Here is a 24,006-nt window from a genome sequence, read left to right as displayed (position 1 = left end):
ACATCCTCAACAAAGCAAGCTCCGTCAATGCACCCCAACTACGGAAGATCATCAACGGCTCCTTCGAGTCTACCACCTTTCCGGAGAGCTGGAAGCACGCCAAGATCAATGGCCTCCTCAAAAATCCCAAGGCGGACCGAAAGGACCTCAAGAACTTCCGGCCTATCTCCCTTCTCCCCTTCCCAGCAAAATTAATCGAGAAGGCTGTCAACAGACAACTAACCCACTTCCTCAAAGAGAACTGCACCCTGGACCCTTCCCAATCCAGATTCCGCAGCAACCACAGTACCGAAACCGCCATCATCGCCACCACTGATGACATCAGAACCATACTGGACAACGGCAAAACCACGGTCCTCATACTCCTGGGCCTCTCGGCCGCTTTTGACACCGTCTGCCACCACACCCTACGCTCACCCCTCAGCAATGCAGGAATCAGTGACAGAACCCTGGACTGGGTCACCTCCTTTCTCACCAGCAGAACCCAGAGAGTCCGCCTCCCCCATTCTGCTCGGAGGCCACCAAAATCATCTGCCGCGTACCCCCGGGTTCGTCCCACAGCCTGACCCTCTTCAACGTCTACATTGCCCCGCTCGCTAACATCGCCTGATCCCACAACCTCAACATCATCTCATATGCCAAATACACCCAGCTGCTCCTCTCCCTCACCAAGGACTCCGCCAAGACCAACATCCACGAAGGAATGAAGGGCATCGCCGAATGGATGAAGAACAGCTGCCTCAAACTCAATTCCAACAAGACGGAAGTCCTCATCTTTGACTCCACCACCTCCACATGGGATGACTCCTGGTGGCCTGCCACTCTCAGAGCCACTCCAACTCCCACCCACCACGCACCCAACCTCGGATTCATCTTGGACTCCTCTTTATCCATGACCCAGCAAGTCAACGTCATCTCCTCCTCCTGCTTCAACACCCTCTGCATGCTCCGAAAGATCTACAAATGGATCCCAACCAAACCGAGAAGAACAGTCACCCAAGCCATCGTAAGAAGCAAACTGGACTACGGCAATGCTCTCTACGCAGTTACCACGGCCAAACTCCAGAAGAGGCTGCAACCCATCCAGAACGCCTCCGCACGCCTCATCCTGGACATCCCCTGCCACATCACAGACCACCTGAGAAACCTGCACTGGCTTCCAGTCAACAAGAGAATCACCTTCAAACTCCTCACCCATGCTCACAAAGCACTGCACAACACCGGACCATAATACCTCCACAGACTCTTCTTCTACACCCCGACCCAGCATCTCCACTCTGACGACTTCACAACCGTCCCACGCGTGCCCAGAACTACAACTGGCAGTAGATCGTTCTCGCACCTCGCCGCCAAAACGTGGAACACTTTTCCCACCCACCTGTGCCAGACCAAAGGCCTCCTTACCTTCAGGACTCTTCTAAAGACCTGGCTGTTCAAACAGTAGCATCACCTCCTCCCTCTTTCCCCCCGTTCCTCAGCGCCTTGAGACCCTCAAGGGTGAGTAGTGTGCTTTACAAATTCCTGATTGATTGATTGATTGATTGACATAATAGGACAATAAAGAAATGGCACCACACAAACCTTGGAAAGCACCAGAGAAGTGAAACCATGAATCTTGTCTGATATGTTGAAAAATAAGGAACTTGGGGCCAGATGTAGCAAAGGTTTTTACCCATTCTGTGTCTATGGGAAAAAGTGTTCGTACATATGGCCCTTGGTGTGTATTATATACGAACGAGCGGAACAAAGACTCATGCATACCCAGGAACTTTTGTGCAGAAGGACCGCCAACAAAACATTTAAAACAAACAGTAAAAATAGTGTTCATTCTGAGAAACCCTTACATTCTTGATGTGGCCAGTTCAATTCAGAACAGCAGGAAGAGAGGGACAAGCAGGGTGACAGACTAACTGAACTTAGTAGGTTTGATCATTGGCATTTAAGCTGCCGACTCAGAATGTGTATTGCATTTCATCAAGAGAGAGAACTGTGCTTGGAACTAAAGAATGATTGGGTCTCTTTGCAGGAAATATCCACGGTAGAGGCCTCCTTTCCTCTTTCAAACTTATTTCTCTTGGTCTGAAGCATCAGAAGGACCTTGAGATATTTGAACCCTTGCAAACAAAATGCCATACATGAGGAGAATTATACTACTGGTGGATGCCTGATGGAAGTCTCAGTTCTAGCAGCAACATATGGAGGCCTGAATTGTGTGTTTCATTAATGGGATATCTGGAGACCACATGACGGAGTCAGAAAAAAGCAGGACCATGTGCACAGTTCTACATGAAGTTGAGGAAAGTGGTATTTGGGAGACCAGTAGTTGCAATTAGCCTTGGCCGTGGGCGGAAGTCTTGGCAGCTGCGTTACTGGGGGAGTCCCCGGATGAGGTAAGGGACCCCCGAGTATGATCTAGCAGCGGGAGACGGCGGAGGCTCAGCAGGGGGCTGGGGTCCTCCTTGTCTTCTGCGAGCAGCCGCACGAGTGGAGACGCAAGGCTGCACTTCCACTGAGGGCGTTTTGGGCGGCCCCAGCGCAGCGCATCAGCCGGGGGCCACAAAGAGGCCCCCCTTTTTAAATCTTTCTTTTCTGGGCTGGCTGAGCAACCCCCATTATGGACACTCGGGGGGAGGCGGTAGGCCCCCTGCAGCTCATTTTTTGGGCTAACTGGTTGCCTCTTTGGGGCCTGCCTGACCTGGATGCCAGACTCTAAGATGGCGCCCGCTGCCAATCTGCATGGAACTTTCTTGAAGCAGGCCAGCCGTGAGCATGTGTAGGAGGTCTGATTCACCTGTCTCTGCATAGGGATTTGGTTTTTGTTTTGTTTGTCCACCAGCTTTTTTTATGGTGAGAGAAATGTTATAGCGAGTAGTAGGTGGGGGCTAACAGAAGGAGCGACGCTTCTTGTGGACGCAATGAGCACCACAGTGAGTGGGATCTGTAGGGCGCCTATGCCTCCGAAGAAACTACAATCTACTAGGGTCTCTGATTATTTCACGCCTGCCCCAGCGAAGACTCCTGTGACGCAGAGACCCGGCAGCATGGCCCTCACTAAGGACGATCTTTTGGCCTCCCTCTGAACCTTTAAGGCGGAACTACGAGAGGAGCTCACGGCGGATTTGAAGTCACCGCTGGAGGCGCCTCGAATCCGACATAACTAGTTGCATGACCTCTCTACAAGCAGATGTGGACTCGGTGGGGACCCGCACGTTAGACCTTGAAATCCAGATCCAAGAGATAAAACAACAAGTAAGCCCTTTGGAGAAGGATGTATCACAGCTTAAATCGCAACTCCAGCTATCGATTCTCAAATGCGAGGACTTGGAAAATCACTCTTGACGAGACAACATTAGAATGCAGGGGCTGGAGGAGGGCAGTGAGGGCCCGGATTTGGAGGCGTTTGTGGTGGGTCTCTTCTCACAGCTTTTGAGCACTGATCATCTCGAAGTTCAGATCGAAAGGGTGCATAGGGTGGGGAATCATCCCACCATTGAGAATAAGAGACCCCGGGATATCTTGGTGAAATTGAGCTCCTTTAAGGTTAAAGAGCGCATACTACAGAAGGCGAGGCATCAAGACGTGGTGTCTTTTCAAGGTGCTCAATGTAGGTTGTTTCAGGACATTGCCCCAGCTACACTGATCCGACGACAGCCCTTCCATTTGATTACGGATGAGTTGAATGCGCGGAACATTCGTTACAGATGGACATTTCCATTTGGCATTGCTTTTGAACTTAACAACAAGCCGTACCATTTTGTGGACAGTGGAGGGCGGTGGCCGTGTTGGGTCTCCAGGAGAAAGGTGGAGAAAATGGTGTTGCACAGCAGGAGAAGTTGCGACGTCGGGAAGAATCCGTCATGTCTCTGGGAGGAGACGGTTGGAGATTGCCGCAGAGGAGGATTTCTAAGGAATAGTTTGTGCACCGCTCAACCCTTGGTGGGGGCTCTGGGAGTAGACATTGTCTGCTATTTGCAATGGGCTATGTTGGATTATTCTGCCAAGGGAGAGCGTGGTGGCTCTAGATAGGCTGGTGATCTGCTTGTGGCATGAACACTTTTGAGATCGTTCTCTTATCGCTTGTTTTAGGACAATGAAGGGAATCTTTGTACCAGACACTATGTGAGCTTCTTTTAGGGTCTGTAGGGGGGTGGAGACGGACGGACACCCCCTTCAGCTCATGAGGACTATGCAGAGTATTCTGTTGCCATATGGGAGACTTGTAGCCGTTCTGATGTTATGTTTTGGGTTCTTCAGTTTGTTGTTTGATTATTGTTTTTTGTCCCTATTCTTTTTGGTTGAACAGTTGGGGGAGGGGAGGAGGAGAGGTAAGGGCAAGGGAGGGAGAGGGGGTAGTTGGGGCTCAGGAAGACGTGATCAGTCAGAAGTACACATAGGCAAGCTTCTCCTAGCTACTTTTTCATAATGGTACACTTTTTAACCAGGAATGTTAAGGGGTTGAACCCACCCACTAAGCGATCCAATTACGGAAATTCTTTGATGATCACCAATATGACATAGTGGCATTGAGGGAAACACATCTCAAGAAAGGTGACGGCTATAGGCTGCAGCATAAACACTACCCGCAGATTTTTACAGCGTCCACAACAACAAAGAACTGGGGTAGCCTTGCTGTTCCATAGATCCATGCATTTTCAGCTCTTGGGGTTGCACCTAGATAAAGAGGGCAGGTTTTTGTTGGTCAAGGGGTCCTTGGGCGGCCGGATTTGTACGATAGCCACACTTTATGCACCTAATAGTGGCCAATCACAGTTTCTTTTACACTTTCTAGATGTGCTGGGGGGCTTTGCAGAGGGCGAGATAGTGCTCATGGGAGACTTCAATCTGATTTGGGATACCACTCAGGACACAACACACCCTCAGAGACCGCCTGCTAGTGGCTTTACCAAATCCGTTAAAATGGCATTTCATAGACTGGGGCTTCTTGACGCTTGACGTGCGTATCACCCCAACGCAAAAGATTATACTTTTTTCTCCCACTCTCATAGGGCCTACTCTCGGATCGATTATGTTTTCATATGTATAAATCTGCGGCAGCTCCTTCGGCCACTACTCACCCGATAGTCATCTTTGACCATGCGCCGGTGGAGGTGAGCTTCCTCTACATAAGGCCCCGGGTCCAGGTGGTTTAACTGCGCATTTCTACAGGACCATTGGGGCTGAGCTTGTACCACACTTAACTGCGTTGTTTAATTTCATACGATCTGAGCATACACTCTCCCCTACTTTTGGGGAAGCCCTGATCTCACTTAATCCCAAAGAGGGGAACAATCCTCAGCTTTGTGCATCCTATCGGCCCACTGCCCTACTTAATCTTGACGCTAAGCTGTACACCAAAATACTGGCACGGCGACTGAAGGAGGTGTTAACTGATTTGGTTCATCCGAATCAGTCTGGTTTTATCAAAAGTAGGCAAGCCCATGATAATGTTAGAAGGGTTATCCATCTGATGGAAAAGGTGGGGAAGAAGCGGGTCCCAGCTATGTTATTAGCACTAGATGCGGAGAAAGCTTTCGACCACGTGGAATGGTCCTTTTTAGTGGCAACCCTTCGATGGTTTGGAGACCCGTTCATAGCTATGGTGATGAGCAACTATTCAGGCCCCCAGTCACCGAAATGTGTTAATGGAGGTATAACAGATTTTTTTTTATTTGTTCAGGGGAACCAGGCAGGGATGCCCACTCTCTCCGTTGCTTTTTGCGCTCAGCAAGGAACCCTTGGCGGCCCGGATAAGGGTAGATCCGAATGTTCAGGGCATTCAATTTGGCTCCGATCACCACAAGATTGCTTTGTTTGCCAATGATATTTTGCTTTTTATCACTAACTGCGCCAAAATCTTTGGGCTGTGTTGGAGGAGTTGAGTCTCTTTGAACAGGCGGCTGGCTTCAAAGTGAATAAAGGGAAATCATATATTCTCAATCTAACGGTTCCTTCTGCAGAAATGAGTGTGGTGGCCTCCGCTTCTCCATTTGCCCTGGCTAAAAAAGAAATCTTATACCTGGGAGTTCGGCTCACACCAAGGGTGACTGACCTATTTAAGGCAAATTTTCCGCCCCGCCTTCAGAGGTTGCGAACTGATTTTAAGAGATGGTTCCTTCTTTGGCACTCTTGGCTAGGCCGCATTAATACTATTAAGATGACGGACCTCCTGTGGTTGTTATATTTGTTCCAAAGTCCACCCATTAACATTCCCCAAAGATTTTTTTGCTGAGCTGCGCAGGTTGTGTACTCAGTTTATTTGGCAGAACACAAGAGCTCGGCTCTGTAACAAATTGCTTACACGCCCCAGAGGTAAGGGCAGGTTCGCTCTCCCGGACTTCCTTTTATATTATAGAGCGGCACAGCTCCGGGTTATTGCGGAGTGGGCTCTCTGAGAATCAGATAAGTTGTGGCTGCCTATGGATAGAGCAGTGACGGGGCGGACATTGTGGGATGTGTTGTGGAAACCCAGGGGTGACCGCCCGAATAATGCGTATCTTAGCACCCCCATGGCTACTACTCTTAAGGTGTGGGATACAGTAACAGGTGCCCTCCGGCTCACGACCTTTCCCTCACCACATACCCCATTTCATTATAACGCGGACTTCCCTCCAGAAGTGACACCTGGACATTTCGATAAGTGGAGGGAGGGGGAATGTCTAACGATTGCAGATCTTTCCCATGGAGATCAGGTGTGCATCTTTGAAAATTGCTGTAGGGATTTCCATCTCCCCAACTCTGTACACTTCCATTATAATCAGTTACTCCATTAGGTTACTCAACCTAAAATGAGAGTGGCGGCCGTCAGGGAGCTTCTTCCTATCGAGAGATTTGTTCAGCACGGGGGACTGGCGCGGGGCAGCATTTCCACACTATACAGGTTATTGCCATCAGCTCAACGTCCGTATACTCCTTGTCATTTGGAGTTTTGGGAAAGGACGTTGGATGGCCCAGTAGAGGAGGGACTTTGGTCCCGACTATTGCAGGATATAATCAAATACAACCATTCCATGGGGACTAGGGCAGCTCATTATAAACTTCTTTATAACTGTTATCTTTACTCGGAGAAGCTCAAAAAACTCTTTCCTCAGGCATCTGATAGATGCTGGCGTGGATGTTGGGAGATTTTAGGCATATCTGGTGGGACTGCCCGTTATTCGGCCCTACTGGAATGAAATTATGTCACATTTGAAAGAGATTCTGGGCTACCCTCTTTCGACATCACAGGCACATGTCCTATTGGGTCTGCGCGCTCCTAAACTGCAACATCAAACACAGGGAGATCGCTTTATCCTTTAGTTGGCATTGGGGGCAGCCAAGACTGTTCTGGCTTCATGCTGGAAGAAAAAAGATCCACCCCCAATGACGCTGTGGTATGCCAGACTCTGGCATGGGCTTGATATGGAGCGTTTAGCTGACAAACTGGATAACTCTAGAAGGAGCTTTGACTATATTTGGGATCCCCGGGTGAGGGTGCCGCTAGCTGTCTGTAGTCTACATCTTAGGGTGCTGCACCTTTTCCATGTATAAGGCTCAGTCTGGGTGGGTGAATCCAGGGAAGGAGAGGGGGAGATGTGTCCTGGGTAGCTGAAACCTTTGTCTTCTGGTACCCCAACCCCCGCTTGCATAACATACATGGTAGTAATATGGGACATAGAGTTCTGTTGTTAGTTTTATGTTATTCTCGTTTCTGTTTTTTTGGTTTGGGTTAATCTGTATCCTCTTTTTCTGACGGGTACCTTCAGCAGTTAGTGATGGGGTGTGTACTCTGGGGGGGTTTGGAAGCTTTACTTGCATTGTAATTTAGATCCCCATAAAAAGGGAGAAGCTTCCCTCTTTCACGAGGGGGGTCTGAACACATTTGGCATCCTGTCGGAAAATCTGTGTGATCTGATTTACTACTTTCAGTGCTTCTTAAATGATAAATGTCAATAAAAACAGTTTCACAAAAAAACTAAAAGAAGATGGGACCCTGAGAAGGTCTGCTGAGTGCCCTTCTTGACTGAGGGAATGCCAACTCTCTCAACAGTCACAGTGCCACTCTGCACAGATAATTAATTATACATGAAAGATGTCAAGTGTCTCCTTAAGAATGTTCTCATTTAAGACGAAAAATTAAAAAGGGTACAAAATAATCTCCTAGTTAATCTTCAGAGTGAAGATAAAGATTAGTACTGAACAGAGTAGCAGGGCACCAAATTCTCCTTTGGAAAGGAGTCAGGCAAAGGTGTCCAGTAGAAAGGTCCAAATGCAAGGAACAAAAAACATTAGTAACATAAAATCAGGCACAAAAATGGTAATAAAGAAGAGGAACATGCGACAAAGATAAGGGAATGAATGCATTGTGACACACCCTTCACCCTGAAATTCCTACTTATATATAGTACTAGCAGGAACTGACATCACAGGAAAAAATCTGCCTCATCTTGGATTGGGAACCTGTTAACATCCAATGGGCAAACCAGCATCTTGGAGAGGGTAGGATATAAGTTTTGTCCATTAACCATTTCTGAGCTACATAGTAACTTAGGTTTGACATGCTTTGACTAGTGTTGCCTTCCAAATGTTCACTGCTGCCATCCACACCCGCTACTTCAAGCAGCTCATGGAGCCTTTCGCTCCACCTCCCATCTTACACCCTACCCCTGTGGCTATAAGCACTCAGTGCATGGCTCAGTGAGGTGCCTCAGAACATGCCACTGCTTCCTCAGCGGAGTTCTTGATACAGATATACCATTAAGACAAATACAACGTGAATGGGGGCAGGTGAGCAGAAACAGACTGAAAATGAGGTGGATGTTATAACTGATGTTTTGAAAACAAGCTAGAATTCAAGCAAAATATATTCGCTGCCTCTGGCTTTGCATCAAAGATGAGGATCTTAGGCAGGACGAAGTGAGAGAGGACATACTATTGCAGACTGGCTAACTCTCCAGATTTGTTTTTTTTAGACTACACTTTTTCTCCAATTTTGAAAGCAGTCTTGAAACATTTTACACTGTTGCAGCTTAGATTCAAGTAAAGACAGACTTTCCTGTTTGCCTTTCCTGATTGCCTCCATTTCTTAAAAAAAAAAAAAATCACAACTTAGACTGGTATCCGGCTGAGAATTTCACCCCACTCTCCCATTCCTATTATTTGTAATGTGAACCACCCTTTTCGTTTCTGCTCTCCTTAGAGCTTCTACCCATTTGTTTTTCCACCCTACCCACCTGTTTTTCTTTTACCTCTTGCTATACGATGATAAAAAGCAGCTGAAAGTACTAAGGTTAATATAGCAAATAAAGACCACCAATGAATGATGCAGAGACATCACTAACCAGCAAGTAAATGACAGCTCATAAATGATGCTGCAAGACAATTAACCCCTGGCAAAAGACACAAATAAACTAACAAATGCTACATCAATCTTATGTGTGCAGAGGGCAATCACAAAATCATGAGTGTAATACACTAAAGCCAAGACAATCCACTTAAGTACTGCAAAGAGCAGATCTCTATACCCATATACATACCTATCAATGGATACAGCACAGGATAACATTATAGTGCAAACAAGTACACAACCCTAGTGCCACTGACTTACCTTGCGTGTCTCAAAGTCCCAGTTATGGATGGCCCGGGCAGGAATTACAGCAAGGTCATTCCAGTGACAATTACTGCAGTAATACTGGCCAGTGTAATCACATTGCCTCGCCTCACTAGGGATTGCACCTGCAGTAGGTTAAAGGCAGGAAGAGGACAACAGCAAGATTTACATTGGTAACCGGAAGTCTGCACCAAAGAAATCTTGTAGACAGTATGCACATAACAAGGTTTAACTAGCAGCCAGCACACACACACACACAAGTCCATCTGAAGGCAGGGTTGCACACACATAGGAGATGATTCAGAAATAGGCACACAAGAGGATAACATTAGAGTAGTTACCTCAAATGCCACAGAACAGTGTGCACTTAACAACAGAGAGCAAGAAGGAGTCTGCAGACATCCACATACTCAGGGGAATGCAGGTAATCACAGACTGTCCAAGCTCTGAGTAGTTTGGATATGTAGAGGCTCAGAATGTTCAGTCGGCCTCTTCCTTTGATGTAGGTGTAGGTGCGCCATCCCTGAGCTAGTATTCACAATGAGGCTAAAGCAAGAGGGTGTTAAAACTTGAAGACATTTTCATTTGGTGGAGAAAAGAATGCTTAGATTGCAGCAGTACATTGCAGACTGTGAATTGAAGTGAAATGTGCCACTGGCATTCTAGGGTTCAGCATACACACGTTTGAGCAGATCACCCAAGACATGCAGGGACATCTTAAGCTTGATTCACAAAGCATATAATTGCAAAGCTGCGATGGACAGATGCACACTGCAACACAGAAATTCGAACTGCACAATGTTGTAAGCTCCCGTTTACAAACGTGACAGGTTTGTTGTGGCTGCAGCCCCTATAACTGTCACGTCTGTGTCTGACATTACATTATTTACTAGTTCCCATCTCACATGTTGGAGGAAAAAAAGCCTGCTTTTGGTAGGCAACATTTAAGGCATTGCAATAAAGACCAAGACTGGCATTTGTCCTATAGCTATACCCATTTTTTTGGAATAACAAGGGAGCATTCACCACTCCCAAAATATAGGCCCTCATTCTGACTTTGGCGGTCTTTTTACAAAAAAAAAAAAATGAAAGAAAGAAAGAAAGAGAGAGAGAGAGAAAGAGTGTAATTTGGTGAATGAAGACGGATGGGTTGAGTGCGGTGTTGAGGGAGTGAATAGGTCTATGTGGTGCATAGGGGGCTGTGTGAATGGATGCATGCGGGTGAGGGGGGCGTGAATGTGGGTATGCGCTGGAGGGGGAAGGGGGAAAGTGAATGCATGCGTGTCAGCAGTGTTTGTGTATATATGTCAGTGTGAATGGGTGTGTATGTCACGTTTGGGTGTGTTTGTTTATGTGTTGAAGTGTGGGAGTGCATGCGTGGAGATATGTGGAAGTGTGTGCGAGTGTATCCTGGCATCAGGAATGCTTAGTCTTGCCAGCAGGATGCAAGATTACTAGCTTTTTCTGGCGGTCTCCTGCGGTATTACGAAGTCCACCGTGCTGGAAGTGCTCACCTCTAGCCCCGTGGAAAAGCAGGGGGATGGGCGGAGTATCAGTGGTTTGGCTTCAGTCAAACCATCAAACTCGTAACTTGGTGGTCTTCGCGGTGAGACCGCCACCGCAGCCCTGGTGGTCTTCGGACCGCCAGTGTCGTAATGAGGGCCATAGTCTCTTTTCCCAAAAACTGAGGGACGAAAGGCAAAATTATATTTAAAAAAATCTTGAGTTTTTTGTGTTTCTTTGGCGTGTTGACGTTTTCCTCAAAAGAACGTTTTCCTCAAGCTGCTCTTGATTAAAGATTTGTACCCTACTAAGGTTAAAGCCAAAAGAAATAGCCTCTACTGGTGGCAAGCGGCAGGAATATAATGTAGTGAAGGACAGCAGCAAGCACCTAACTCATTTTTCAGTAATAACTTAAGCATTCATTTTAAAACAGTACGTGTTATAATTGCAAGCTGAGATATTCTCAGATGACATACACCATGCTACACAAAATTCAATGAGAACTCTTTGTCCTACAGTCTGCAGAGGGCACAACGTGATGATCATTGCTTTCTTTCTAAAGGGACCATGCTTGGAAATCTCAACCGCATAGGGGGAATTCCTTCTCACTTCTTCTCTGCTCCCTGATCTCTGTTTCCTTTCTATAACCTGGGGTTCCAAACTATGCATCTGAAGATGATTACTTAAAGCAGCCAAAACATCAGACCAAGCTCAAAACGCACCTTCTTGGCGACATTACAGAAGTATCCAAACACTGGGCTAACCACAGGTGAACCTGGTACAGATTTAGTTTTTATTGAAAACTGCTGGACCTGGTCCTTTTTGCAGGGTCATCCCTAAACTTTTGCTTCCTTCCTGCTATTTGTAATGACTTGTTTTTGTTGGCTTTAGGGCTCTGGGCACTTTACCACTGCTAACCAGTGGTCAAGTGCATATGCTTTCTCTCTAAATTGAATTGCATTTTATTTGCGATTGGTTTATCCATGATTGGCATATTTGATTTGCTAGTACGTCCCAAGTAAAGTACGCTATGTGTGCCCAGGGCCCGTAAATCAAATGCTACTAGTGGGCCCGCAGCACTGATTGTGCCACCCACATGGGTAGCCCTGTAAACAAGTCTCAGACCTGCCACTGCAGTGTCTGTGTGCAGTTTTGCACTGCCAATTCGACCTGGCAAGTACACCCACTTGCCAGGCACAAACCTTCCCTTTTACTATATGTAAATCACCCCTAAGGTAGGCCCAAGGCAGCCCTATGGGTGGGGTGCAGTGTATTTAACCCCTTCTATGTCATGGACGTAACTGTTACTTCCTGGTGCCAAGGGCACGCACGCCGAGGTAATCAGAGGTCGCCCTGTCCTGAGGAGAAACTGATTAGTTTCTCCTCAGGAAGGGGGAGGTCAGAGAGGCATCAGAGGAAATTAAAGGCTTTTCCTTTCCTCCGATGTCTCTTTGAGCATTCCTGCTGCACAATACATAGCGATTGTGCAGCAGGAATGCCCACTAGACACCAGGGAGTTTTTTTATTGTTTGGTTATTTGGGCAGTGACCCCTTGGGCAAGGCTCGCTCCCCTTTGGGGAGAATTATGTTGTCCGTTTATCGGCCCTTTTTTTATTTTATGCCGGTCTGCCCCCAAGGGAGCAGAAACCCACTAGACACCAGGGATGTATTTGTAAATTTATTTTGGTGATTGGGGCGGCCCCTTGGGCAAGGGTCGCTCTCCCTTGGGGGGCAATATGTGTAGGCTGTTTCAGCCCCCCCTCGGGGGCAGATCAGCCATATTTATGGCCTATTTTTATTAGGCCCACCTGCCCCCAGGAATTTTTATGATTATTATTGTTATTTTATATACAGGAGCAGCCCTTTAGGCAAGGGTCACTCCCCATGGGGGCATCATTCATTGGGGGGCAGAAACCACTAGGCACCAGGAACTGTTGTGTGTGTATGTGTTTTTTTAGGGGGCGGCCCCTTGGGCAAGGGTCACTGCCCATGGTTGCACATTACTGTTGGCCATTTCTGCCCCCCTTGGGGGCAGATAGACATATTTTTATTAGGTCCATCTGTCCCCAAGAGGAGAAGATACCACTTAAGCACCAGAGATTACTGTGTGTGTTTGTGTGTGTGTGTGTTTTGTTTGGTGGGGTGGCCTCTTGGGCTAGGGCTGCTCCCCTTTGGGGGGGCATTCATTTTGGCCATTTGTGCTCCACTTGGGATCACATCGGCCTATTTTTGCAAGGCCCATCTGCCCCCAGGCGGCGGAAAGCTCACTACACACCAGGGAAGATTTGTTTTTTAACAAAAGAGGGTAGGGGTATGGCCATAACCCTATCCCATATAAATAGGGACAAAGATGTTCTGCCTACCGGGAGGCAGAAGGGGTAATTATCCCTGATCTGCCTCCCCAAGCCCACTGGTGGGCAGAAAGCCCACTAGATGCCAGAGAATAAAAAGAAGAAAAAAAAAAAGAACGGTAAGTGCTGTCAACCACCATGGACATAATTATGCCCACCACACCAACTGAAGGGGGCAACAGTCTTTCAGCCCCCACTCCTTCCCCCTCCAAACTAAAGCATCTCAACCCAATGGCAATCAAGATGACATTTGACTCTTGTGGGTTTTGATTTTACATATGGGCCAAGAGAGCTTGGCTAATTTCTAATATCGTCCCACTTGGAATGGCGAGCAGCTGTACTTTTTGGACTTCGGCTCACTGCTACCTAGAAAAACCTACCAGACCTAGACTCATCTGAAAACTAAACATCTGGGTGAGTCCAGGGTGGTGTGCTTCACATGCACACCACACCATTTTCTTATCCACAATGCCCTGCAAACCTCCAACTTTGCTTGAAATCATGCATTTTTGCCTAACGTTTTGTGATGGAACCTTCTGGAATTCGATGGAATCCACAAAATTCCTACCACCCAGTATTGTTGCATCTATACTGATAGAAATTCCGCCTCACTTGTCAGCCTGAAAACGTTTGGAAAAAAACTGCCCTTTTGGACCCACTTTGGTTCCCCCTCAATTTCTACATGTTTTTGTTCCTTCCCTGTCACAGGCACTTGGCCCACCTACACAAGTGAGGTATCATTTTTATTGGGAGACAAAGGGGAATGCTGAGTGGTAGGAAATTTGTGCCAGTGCGGTGATCCCACACAGAAATGTGAGGAAATTTTGTTTTTTTAGCTAAATTTGAGGTCTGCTGGGGATTCTGAGTAAGAAAACGCTGGGGGATCCACACAAGTCACACCTCCATGAACTTCCTCGAGTGTCTGGGTTTGGTAGATTTTCCTTGCCGAGCCCAAGACTAAAAACACAGATGCCCCACTTGCAAAAACAGATTTTGTAATAGATAATTTTGATCTGTCCACGTTGTGTTTTGTGTCATTTCCTGTTGTGGGCACTAGGCCTACCCACACAAGTGAGGTACCATTTTTATCGGGAGACTTGGGGGAATGCTGGGTGGAAGGAAGTTTGTGCCTTCTCTCATATTCCAGAATTTTGTAGCACAGAAATGTGAGGAAAATGTGTTTTTTAGCCAAATTGTGAGGTTTGCCAAGGATTCTGGGTAACATAACCCAGTGAGAGCCCCACAAATCACCCCATCATGTATTCCTCTAGGTGTTCAGTTTCCAAAAATGTATAGATTTGCTAGGTTTCCCTAGGTGCCAGCTGAGCTAGAGGCCAAAATCCATAGCTAGGCACTTTGCAAAAAACATGCCCGTTTTCATCGGTAAAATGTGATGTGTCCAAGTTGTGTTTTGGGGTGTTTCCTGTTGTGGGCACTGGGCCTACCCACACAAGTGAGGTACCATTGTTATTGGGAGATTTGGAGAAATGCTGTGTGGAAGGAGGTTTATGGCTCCCCTCAAACTGCAGAATGTTGCATTGTTAAACTGTGAGGAAAATGTGTTTATTAGGTAGATTTTGAGGTTTGCAACGGATTCTGGGTGACAGAACCTGGCGAGAGCCCCCAAGTTACCCCATTCCAGACTCTTCTAGGTGTCTAGTTTTCAAAAATGTATAGGTTTGTTAGGTTTCCATAGGTGCTTGCTGAGCTAGAGGTCAAAATCCACAGCTAGGCACTTTGTAAAAAATGTGTCTGTTTTCATTAGAAAAATGTGATGTGTCCACATTATGTTTTGGGGCATTTCCTGTCGCAGGCACTAGGCCTACCCACACAAGTGAGGTACCATTGTTATCAAAAGACTTGGGAAAATGCTGGGTGGAAGGAAGTTTGTGGCTCCCCTGAGATTCCAGAACTTTCCATCACCGAAATGTGAGGAAAACGTGTTTTTTTGGTTAAATTTTGAGGGTTGCAAAGGATTCTGGGTAACAGAACACGGTGAGAGACCCACAAGTCACTCATCATGGATTTCCCTAGGTGTCTAATTTTCAAAAAAAGTACAGGTTTGGTAGGTTTACTTAAATGATGGCTGAACAACCGGCCAAAATTCACAGCTAGCAAAAACACATCAGTTTTCAATGGAAAAATATGATGTGTACATGTTGCGATTTGGTTCTTGTGCCTGTCACGGGCACTAAGCCTACCCACACAAGTGAGGTACCATTTTTATCAGGAGACTTGGGGGAACACAGAATAGAAGAACAAGTGTTATTGCCAATTGTCTTTCTCTATATTTTTGCCTTCCAAATATAAGGCAGTGTGTAAGAAAGAAGTGATTTTGAGAAATATCCTGTAATTCACATGCTGGTATGGGGACCGCCAAATTCAAAGATGTGCAAATAACCACTGCTTCTAATCTCCTAATCTTGTGCCAGTTTCCTTGATACCTATTTTTCACTCTTTATATTTTACCTAATGAATTGCTGTATACAATGGAAACCCATTGCAAAGTGCAGCTCATTTCTTGGGTACCTTGGGTTCTTGATGAACCTACAAGCTCTATATATCTTTGCAACCAGAAGGGTCCAGCAGACGTAACGGTATATTGCTTTAAAAAATGTGCCATAGCTGGAAAAAGTTACAGAAGAAAACGTAGAATAAAATGGCTGTTTTTTTTAACTCAATTTCAATAGTTTTTTTAATTCAATTGTTACTTTCTATAGAAAAACCTTGAAGGATCTACACAAATGTACCCTGGCTGAATTCAGAATTTTGTCTACTTTTCAGAAAGGTTTCGCTGTCCAGGATCCAGTGTTGGTTTCACACCTATTTCTGTCACTAACTGCAAGGAGGCTGAAAGCACACAAAAAATAGTAAAAATGGGGTATGTCCCAGTAAAATGACAAAACCGTGTTGAAAAATGTGGTCTTCTGTTCCTGAAAGCTGGGAAGATGGTCATTTTAGCATTTGCAGGGAAAAAACTGGATGCTTTATTCTGCAGCACTTTTTTCCCATGTTTCCCAAAAAAACAAATTTTAGCTGTATTTTGGCTAATTTCTTGGTGTCCTCCAAGAGAACCCACAAATACTCTGGGTACCTTTAGAATCCCCAGAATGTTGGAAAAAAAGATGCAAATTTGGCGTGTATAGCTTCTGTGGTCAAAAGGTTCCGAGGGCCTAAGCGCGAACTATCCCAAATAGCCAAAAAAATACCACAGGTGGGGGAAAAGGCCTGGCAGCGAAAGGGTTAAAAGGTAGGACATTAACTGTTAGTGAAATACTGCCAAATTCGGCTTTCACTATTGCACGGCCTATCCCTCCCATAGGTTAATATGGTGATTCCCTTTAAATGTCTTTTAAGTGTAGTTTCCCATTAGGGGACAGAGTGAGATGTGGAGTTTGGGGTCTCTGAACTCACAATTTAAAAATACATCTTTGGGTGAAGTTGTTTTTTAGATTGGCTGTTGGAAAATGCCACTTTTAGAAAGTGGGCATTTTCTTGCTTAATCATTCTGTGCATCTGCATGGCTGCTAAATACACGTCTGGGTCAGATTGACAGTTGGGCTTTTTGTGAATTTACTCCAGGCAGTGACACAAAGGGAGCCGAGGTGTGTCCTGCGTATACTGAGGAATCTTCCGGAGCTAGAGTGGGAGGGAGGAGCTGACACCTGCCCTTAAAACCGCTGTGCCTGCCCTCACACAATATCTCTATTCCCCTAGTGTGTGTCTGGGGCAAGGAATGGAAGAGGCAGGGTCTTGTGCACCACAAAAACTTCCTTTGAAGTTTGCCTACTTCAAAGGCAGAAATGAGTATACGTAGTGACCCATAAACACAGTTTTTCAGATTTCTTCTGGATCAAGAGAAACCTCTGCCAAGGAGAAGAGCTTGATGCTTGAGGAGGACCTGCCATTCTGCCTGTTGCTTTGCTGTGCTGGCCTGCTGTATCTGCCTTAAAAGGGAAAGTACTGCACTTTGATTTCTGAAATCCTGGTTGTGAAGCTTCTCCAAGGGCTTGGACTGAGCTTGTCTCCTGTTAACAAGTCTCAGAGACATCAAAGATTTCACCTACCAGCATGTGGGTACTCCTGCTGAGGACCTTGACTTGCCAAGTGGTGCCAATCCAGTTTATGGGCCCTTTGAAGTGAGTTCGGGTGAGAAACAAGAAGATCCAGGCACACCGACTCTGGACGACTCCAGAACCGGCGCCACTGCCTGCAACATGAAGCTGTGGTCCCCGCTGGAGTGCGGCGACCCTGACCGACACTGCAGGCCCGATGTAGCCCTGCTGAAGTCCAGCGACTGTCTGAGTCCCTAGTGCCGTGTCACCGACATCCGTGACACCCGACACCGTTGCGGCACCTTGAGCACTGTGGTGTGACCGTGACCCCGAGAGCTTGCCCATCGTGTCTTGACCCACTGTATTAATCAACCCTGCCGGATCATCAGGAACCGACGTCTTACACCGACATTGCATCACTTCCCCTGCTCTGCAATAAGGAACCAATGCTGCACCGGACCCAGCGATCGCCTCAACTCCCCGACTCTGTGCACCGGCTTGTTTTCCTCATTACCAAAGGTACTGTATCTGGGGGTCCGTGTGACTCTGTGACCGGCGCCGCGCTCCCCATAAGTGGCACCGGACTGTTGGGAACAACTCCGTCAATAACGTTGTGATAGCCCCAGTTGGAGCTATGGTGTTTTTAAGTGTTTTTATTGGGATTTGATCTTAAAAAATTCATAGCTTTACTTGTGTATGTTGGAGTTTTGTCATTTTGGTCTTGTTTGATTTAGATACATATTGGCTATTTCTCTAAACTGGTGTAGAGTCCTTTTGTGGTGTTTTCACTGTGTTACTTTGTGTTTTTGTACAAATACTTTACACAGTCTCTGAGATAAGCCTGACTGTTGTGCCAAGCTACCAAGGGGGTAAGCAGGGGGTTATATGAGCTTGTGTATCTCTCTTACCCTGACTAGAGTGAGGGTCCCTGCTCGGACAGAATGCAACCTGCCACCCAGAGACCCCATTTCTAACAAAAATAATGGTTCACCTGGATAGATCTGCTAAAGAAATTCCAAAAGGAGGCTTAAGATAGCTGACCAAGATATGGCTGCTTGAATCCCGTTCCTTGATCAGCCCCTGATTGAAATTGCGCCCATAAGCACCTGGAACCGAAAACTTGAGCAAAGAATGGAATGGAGCCCACAGGCTTTTTATTGTGTGAAAGTATGGCGCTCGGACAAGCAGAGAGTGCAGCACAGACAGGTGATGCCGCTGCCAGCGTAAGGCCAGATGGCAAAATCTAATTGAACACCACTGTGGATGCACATCTGACTATAGCAAAGAGGGTGACTCCAATGTATAAGCTGGGCGCTCTGCTGACAATGATGGAAACATGGATAATCACCTAAATAGGCCACTGCAGCTTCAGGAAACACAGCACACTGGCCGAAGGAAGCACTGGAGGCCACATACAATGCAAAGCGAGAAGGCAGTGCCGAACTGAATACCACAGAAACTGCACGCCAGGTGAGAAGGCAACTTTAGTGTACAAGTAGGGCACTCGTCAGGCATAGAAGGAGAGCCACCCAATGCATCAGCTCATGATGGCTGCAAAAAGTTCAGCGCATGCGCTGACCTAGGTGCAGGAACTCTAACACAAGCCAGGACTCTGCAACAGAGCTGAAGGTAGTCAGAATAAAAGGCACAGGTAACTGGGGTATAGGATGGAGAAGACATAAAGCTACCAAAAGGAAACTTGTTATCAATACTATCCAAAAACACATAGATGACATCTGAATTAATGAAATTGAAGGCTGCACCTAATAACATTAAGGGCCTAAACAACCCTTAAAAGAGGAAAGGCACCCTTGAGCTGAAACACAGAGGCAGAAGTTTGCATTCTGCAGGAGATGCACCTGCATACATTATATTAATGGAGACTGATATCCATACACTTCTCAAAGCAATAACACTTAGCAGCTCTGAATAAAAAGGTGTGTCTGGCAACCTTAGTGCGCACTTAGCATACAATTGTGGAAAACTACACTACATCAGTTAAAATGAGATTATAGGTGGCAGTAGTGGGGCCCAGGAAGGGGCAATCCATCACTATTGTTGGGCTGCATGCCCCTAACACAGGACAGGAGGAAGTCCAGAGACAAGCACTTCAAGAACAAATTGGATTTTCTACAAGCTTGTTAATAACTGTGGGGACCTCAACCTTGTGATGAATTCTATCAAAGCAGATCAAAGAGAAGGATAGGGGATACACACAATCTATGAATGGGAAAGAATGCTAGCTGTCCTAGGTCTTGTAGAAGTGTAGAGCTGCTGCCATTAGTCAACTGTGGACTTCTCCCACTATTCCGCTGCTCACCAAAGGTATACCTATGAATGTCTCTTAGTGCCTTTGGACAATGGTCCACTGACCCTGACCTTAAAATCGTAGGCAAGCACTGGGGAATACCTAAATGGTGACAGTGATGTACAGGTTACTTACCTTTGGTAACAATATATCTGGTAGAGACATATTCTAGATGCACATTCCTTACCTTTTGAATTCCCCCAGGTGTCAGACTGGATCCGGAGACTTTTTCTTCGAGCAGTACCTCTGTGCGCCGTGAGGTGGCATCGGGCGACTTCGCGGGCGTCGTGTTCGCAGTGATGACGTCACAGTCATATATAGGCGCTACCCCGGCGCGCTGACGTCAGTTTCTTTTCGCAACTTTCCACGACAGAAGCGTAGAGCCATGAAGAACTCTGATAGTGGTGCACCAAAGGTAGGGCCCTTTAAAGAAAGTTCCTGCCCCTAGAAATCAGTTTGCAGAGTGGGGAGGATGGGTGGGTCAGTAAGGAATCTGCAACTAGAATATGTCTCTACCAGATATATCGTTACTGAAGGTAAGTAACTTGTACATCTGATAGAGACTTCAAGTTGCAGATTCCTTACTTTTTTAATAGATACCAGCGCAATACCATCCCCGGAGGTGGGCTGCAAACCAAGATCACACCAGGAAGTCCTGTAGGACCGAACGAACAAAGTAGCCATACCTATGGACCTGATTGTCCAGACAGTAGTGCTTGGTGAGCGTGTGCAGAGATGCCCACATGGCAGCCTGACAGATATCCAGGACTGGAACGCCTCGTGCTAACGCTGTGGTAGCTCCAGTTGCTCTAGTTGAGTGAGCTTGCAAACCTTCAGGGGGTTGCTTCTTTGCCAAAGTGTAGCACATTTTGATGCATAGGAGGACCCATCGCGAAATGGTTCTCTTTTGCACCACCTTCCCTTTCTTCACTCCCACATATCCCAAAAAGTTGATCGTCCACCCTGAAGTCTTTAGTACGATCAAGGTAGAACGCCAACGCTCTCTTTGGGTCCAGACGGTGGAGTCTCTCCTCCTCATGTGAGGGATGTGGGGATGGGTAAAAAGTAGGCAAGGTGATGGATTGACCTACATGGAAGGGTGTTACCACTTTAGGGAGAAAAGAAGCCCTAGTGCGGAGTACCACTTTGCCAGGATGCACTGCCAGAAAAGGTGGTTTAGATGACAGAGCTTGGAGCTCACTTACCCTGCGAGCAGAGGTTATGGCAGCCAAGAAGGTAGTCTTGATGGTTAGGAGCCGTAAGGGGCAGCTATGTAGCAACTTGAATGGAATGCACATCAGGTATGTGAGGATTAAATTTAAATCCCACTGGGGCATGATAAATGGGTTAGGTGGGAAGAGATGTGTGAGGCCTTTGAGAAACCTGCTACAATGGGAGATATGAATAAAGAAGGTTGGTCTGGTAGTTTCAGGATGGCAGAGATAGCAGAAAGATAGGCATTGAGGGTGCCCTAGGCAGAGCCCTGTTGGGAAAGAGAGAACAAAGAGCAGAAATTCAGAAAGAGGTGCAGAGAGAGGATCAACAGATTTGTCAATACACCATGCCACACTTTTTTCCAACGACAGGCATATCATCTTGGCACCCAGGCGTCCCTCCACCAAAACGGTATGTTACAGACTTCGGGTGGAAGGTCAAAAGTTGTCAACTGTCGCCGCTCAATCTCCAAGCAAGGAGGCAGAGGGGGGACAGGTTCAGGTGGATGACCCTCCCATGCTGCTGCGATAGAAGATCCTCCCGAATGTGCAGTCTGATTTGAGGAGCTATGGCCATGCTCAAGAGCTCGGGATACCAGAAACTTCGTGCCCAGTCCGGAGCCACCAGAATAACTTGGGCCCGGTCCTGCCTGATCTTCTTCAGAACTCTGAGCAGAAGTGATACCGGCGGAAAGGCATGACTCAAGACTCTGTGTCCAGAATAGCTCCTATGGAAGGGAGTGTCTGAGAAGGAGTCAGGTGTGACTTCAGCATGATTACAGTGAACCCCAGCGAATGAAAGAGGTTCGCTGTAGTCTGGAGGTGGGAAAAGAGTTTCTGGGGAGTATCTGCCTTCAACAGCCAATCATGGAGGTAGGGGAAGACTGGGACCCCCAACCTGCACAGATGAGCTGCAACCACTACAATCAACTTCGGGAGCACCCAAGGGGTGCTGGTAAGGCCAAAGGGGAGCACTGTGAACTGAAAGTGCTCATGGCCTAGCCACAAATCTTAGGTAATGTCTGTGGGCCGGCAAAACGGGGATATAGAAGTATGTGTCCTGAAAGTCCAGCGATACCTTCCAGTCTCCCCGGTCCATGGCAGACAAGAGCTGAGCCAATGTCAGCATCTTGAATTTCTCCTTTTTGAGGAAAAGATTGAGGGATCTAAGATAGGACGAAGGCCCTTGTCCTTCTTTGGCACCAGAAAGTAGCGGGAATAACAACCGCAATCTACTTCTGACGCAGGAACCCTCTCTATAGCTCTTTTGGCCAAAAGAGCTTTGACTTCCTTGCGGAGAAGTGCCATGTGAGCCTCTGATATGTGGTTGAATGAAGGTGGCATGGCTAGAGGAGAAGACTCGAAAGGGAGGGAGTAGCCCTTCCAAACAATCTAGAGGGCCCACCTGTCCATGGTAATCGATTTCCAGTGGGGCAGATGATGGCGAATCCTGCCTCCAACTGGTTCCAGGTGTTCCAACAGACTAGGAAGGTTTGGAGACTGAGAAGGAGAGGGTGGGAGTGGACTGGGCGGCCCAATGGCTACCTGATCCCAGAGATCGTGGGTTCCCATGTCCGCGCAGGGGCTGTACAGCATGCACGGGTCGATGGCTCGGTGGAAAAGGATGTGGTTGGGTGCCCCTTCCAAAGCTACAAAAGGGGCGATAGGCAGACTGGTGGGGTCTAGAGGGAGGTGTGAGGCCAACGGACCGGGCCGTGGCTCGGGAATCCTTAAAGCGCTCGAGCGCCGAGTCCGTCTTGTCTCCGAAAAGACGGGTGCCATCAAAGGGCATGTCCATCAACGTTTGCTGGACATCCCCGAGAAGCCAGATGTTTTCAGCCAGGCATGATGTCTTAGTGCCACCGTCGATGTAACCAATCTGCCTAGAGAGTCATTCGTATCCAGTCCACAGCAGATGATGAACTTGGCTGCATCTCTCCCATCTGTGAGAGGGAGATGACAGTCCGGGTCTCCTCCACAGCTGTAGGCAGCACCTGCGTGACCGTATCCCAGAGAGTATGGGAATAGCGTCCCAAAAGGCATGTGGTGTTCACCGACCACAGCACTAGACTGGCAGAAGAAAACATTTTCTTCCCCAAGTTATCCAGTCTTTTTGATTCCCTATCCGGGGGTCGGCAGGAAATGCGCCAGAGGAAGAAGAAAAGGAAGCCTGGATCACAAGGCTGTTAGGCGTGGGGTTTTGGGTAAGGAAATTAGGGTCTGTTGGCGCAGGCCGATGGCAGTGGGCAATCGTCCTATTTACAGGAGCCCGTGTGCTGGCTCTGGACCAAGTACCCAAAAGGACGTCCGTCAATGCCTCATTAAAGGGGAGAAGGTGTTCTGATGTGGAAGACCCCGGCTGAAGCACATCGGTTAGGATGTTAGGCCTAACCTCCACAGAAGGTAGCTCAAGGTCCAAGACTTCAGCCGCCCTTCTCACCACCATGGGATATGTGGAGCCCTCCTCTGTAGCCATGGTAGGGGGAGAGAGCATACCAGTGTCAGGGGAGGTATCTAAACCACTGGCATCACCCAAATCCTGCACCCAGTCTATTTGGGAGTTAAGCTGGTATTCTAAAGGGTCCAGTGGCCCCTCTAAACTCTCCCCGTATCCATACCTGTAAGTATAAGGGTCTTAATCAACCCTGGGCCCCGGAAAGCCCATAGAGAACAGAATCTGCATCGAGCGACGTTGTTCTGGCTCAGGGTCACCGGGTATGAGAATAGGATCGACGTCGATTTTGGGCCCAACTGACGTCGGGAACATCGACGTCTGACCCGATGCTGGGGAAGGTCACTGTGGCACGACCGGCGTCAGGCAGATCCAAGATCTTTGGAGCCTTGGCTGAAGCTGACGACTTCGAACCTGAGGGGCCCCCACCGACTCACCTGAGAAGAGGGCTCCAAAGGTGGGTCAGTGTACCCAAAAATGAGGCGCATTGCCTCATAAAACTCTTTTAGCTGGGCAAGGGTGGCTCCAGCTCCCAGG

General features: G+C 47.4%; 1 protein-coding gene and 1 long non-coding RNA gene across 3 annotated transcripts in view; one reads left to right on the top strand and one right to left on the bottom strand.

The window, feature by feature from the left end:
* LOC138268595 (uncharacterized) overlaps positions 1–24,006 on the top strand; it is a 227,632-nt gene that overhangs the window by 77,775 nt on the left and 125,851 nt on the right. The gene's annotated exons all lie outside the window — the stretch shown is intronic.
* The window catches only part of DEF8 (differentially expressed in FDCP 8 homolog), a 155,313-nt gene that overhangs the window by 75,403 nt on the left and 55,904 nt on the right, over positions 1–24,006 (bottom strand). For both annotated transcript variants that reach the window (XM_069218409.1, XM_069218410.1), the window contains exon 7: positions 9,584–9,711. In XM_069218409.1, coding sequence (XP_069074510.1) covers positions 9,584–9,711 — 128 coding nt within the window. The remainder of the gene's footprint in view (positions 1–9,583; positions 9,712–24,006) is intronic.

This window comes from Pleurodeles waltl, chromosome 12 (genome assembly GCF_031143425.1).
Source record: "Pleurodeles waltl isolate 20211129_DDA chromosome 12, aPleWal1.hap1.20221129, whole genome shotgun sequence".
NCBI classification, from domain to species: Eukaryota; Metazoa; Chordata; class Amphibia; order Caudata; family Salamandridae; genus Pleurodeles; species Pleurodeles waltl.
This window is presented reverse-complemented; position numbering and strand designations above follow the sequence as displayed.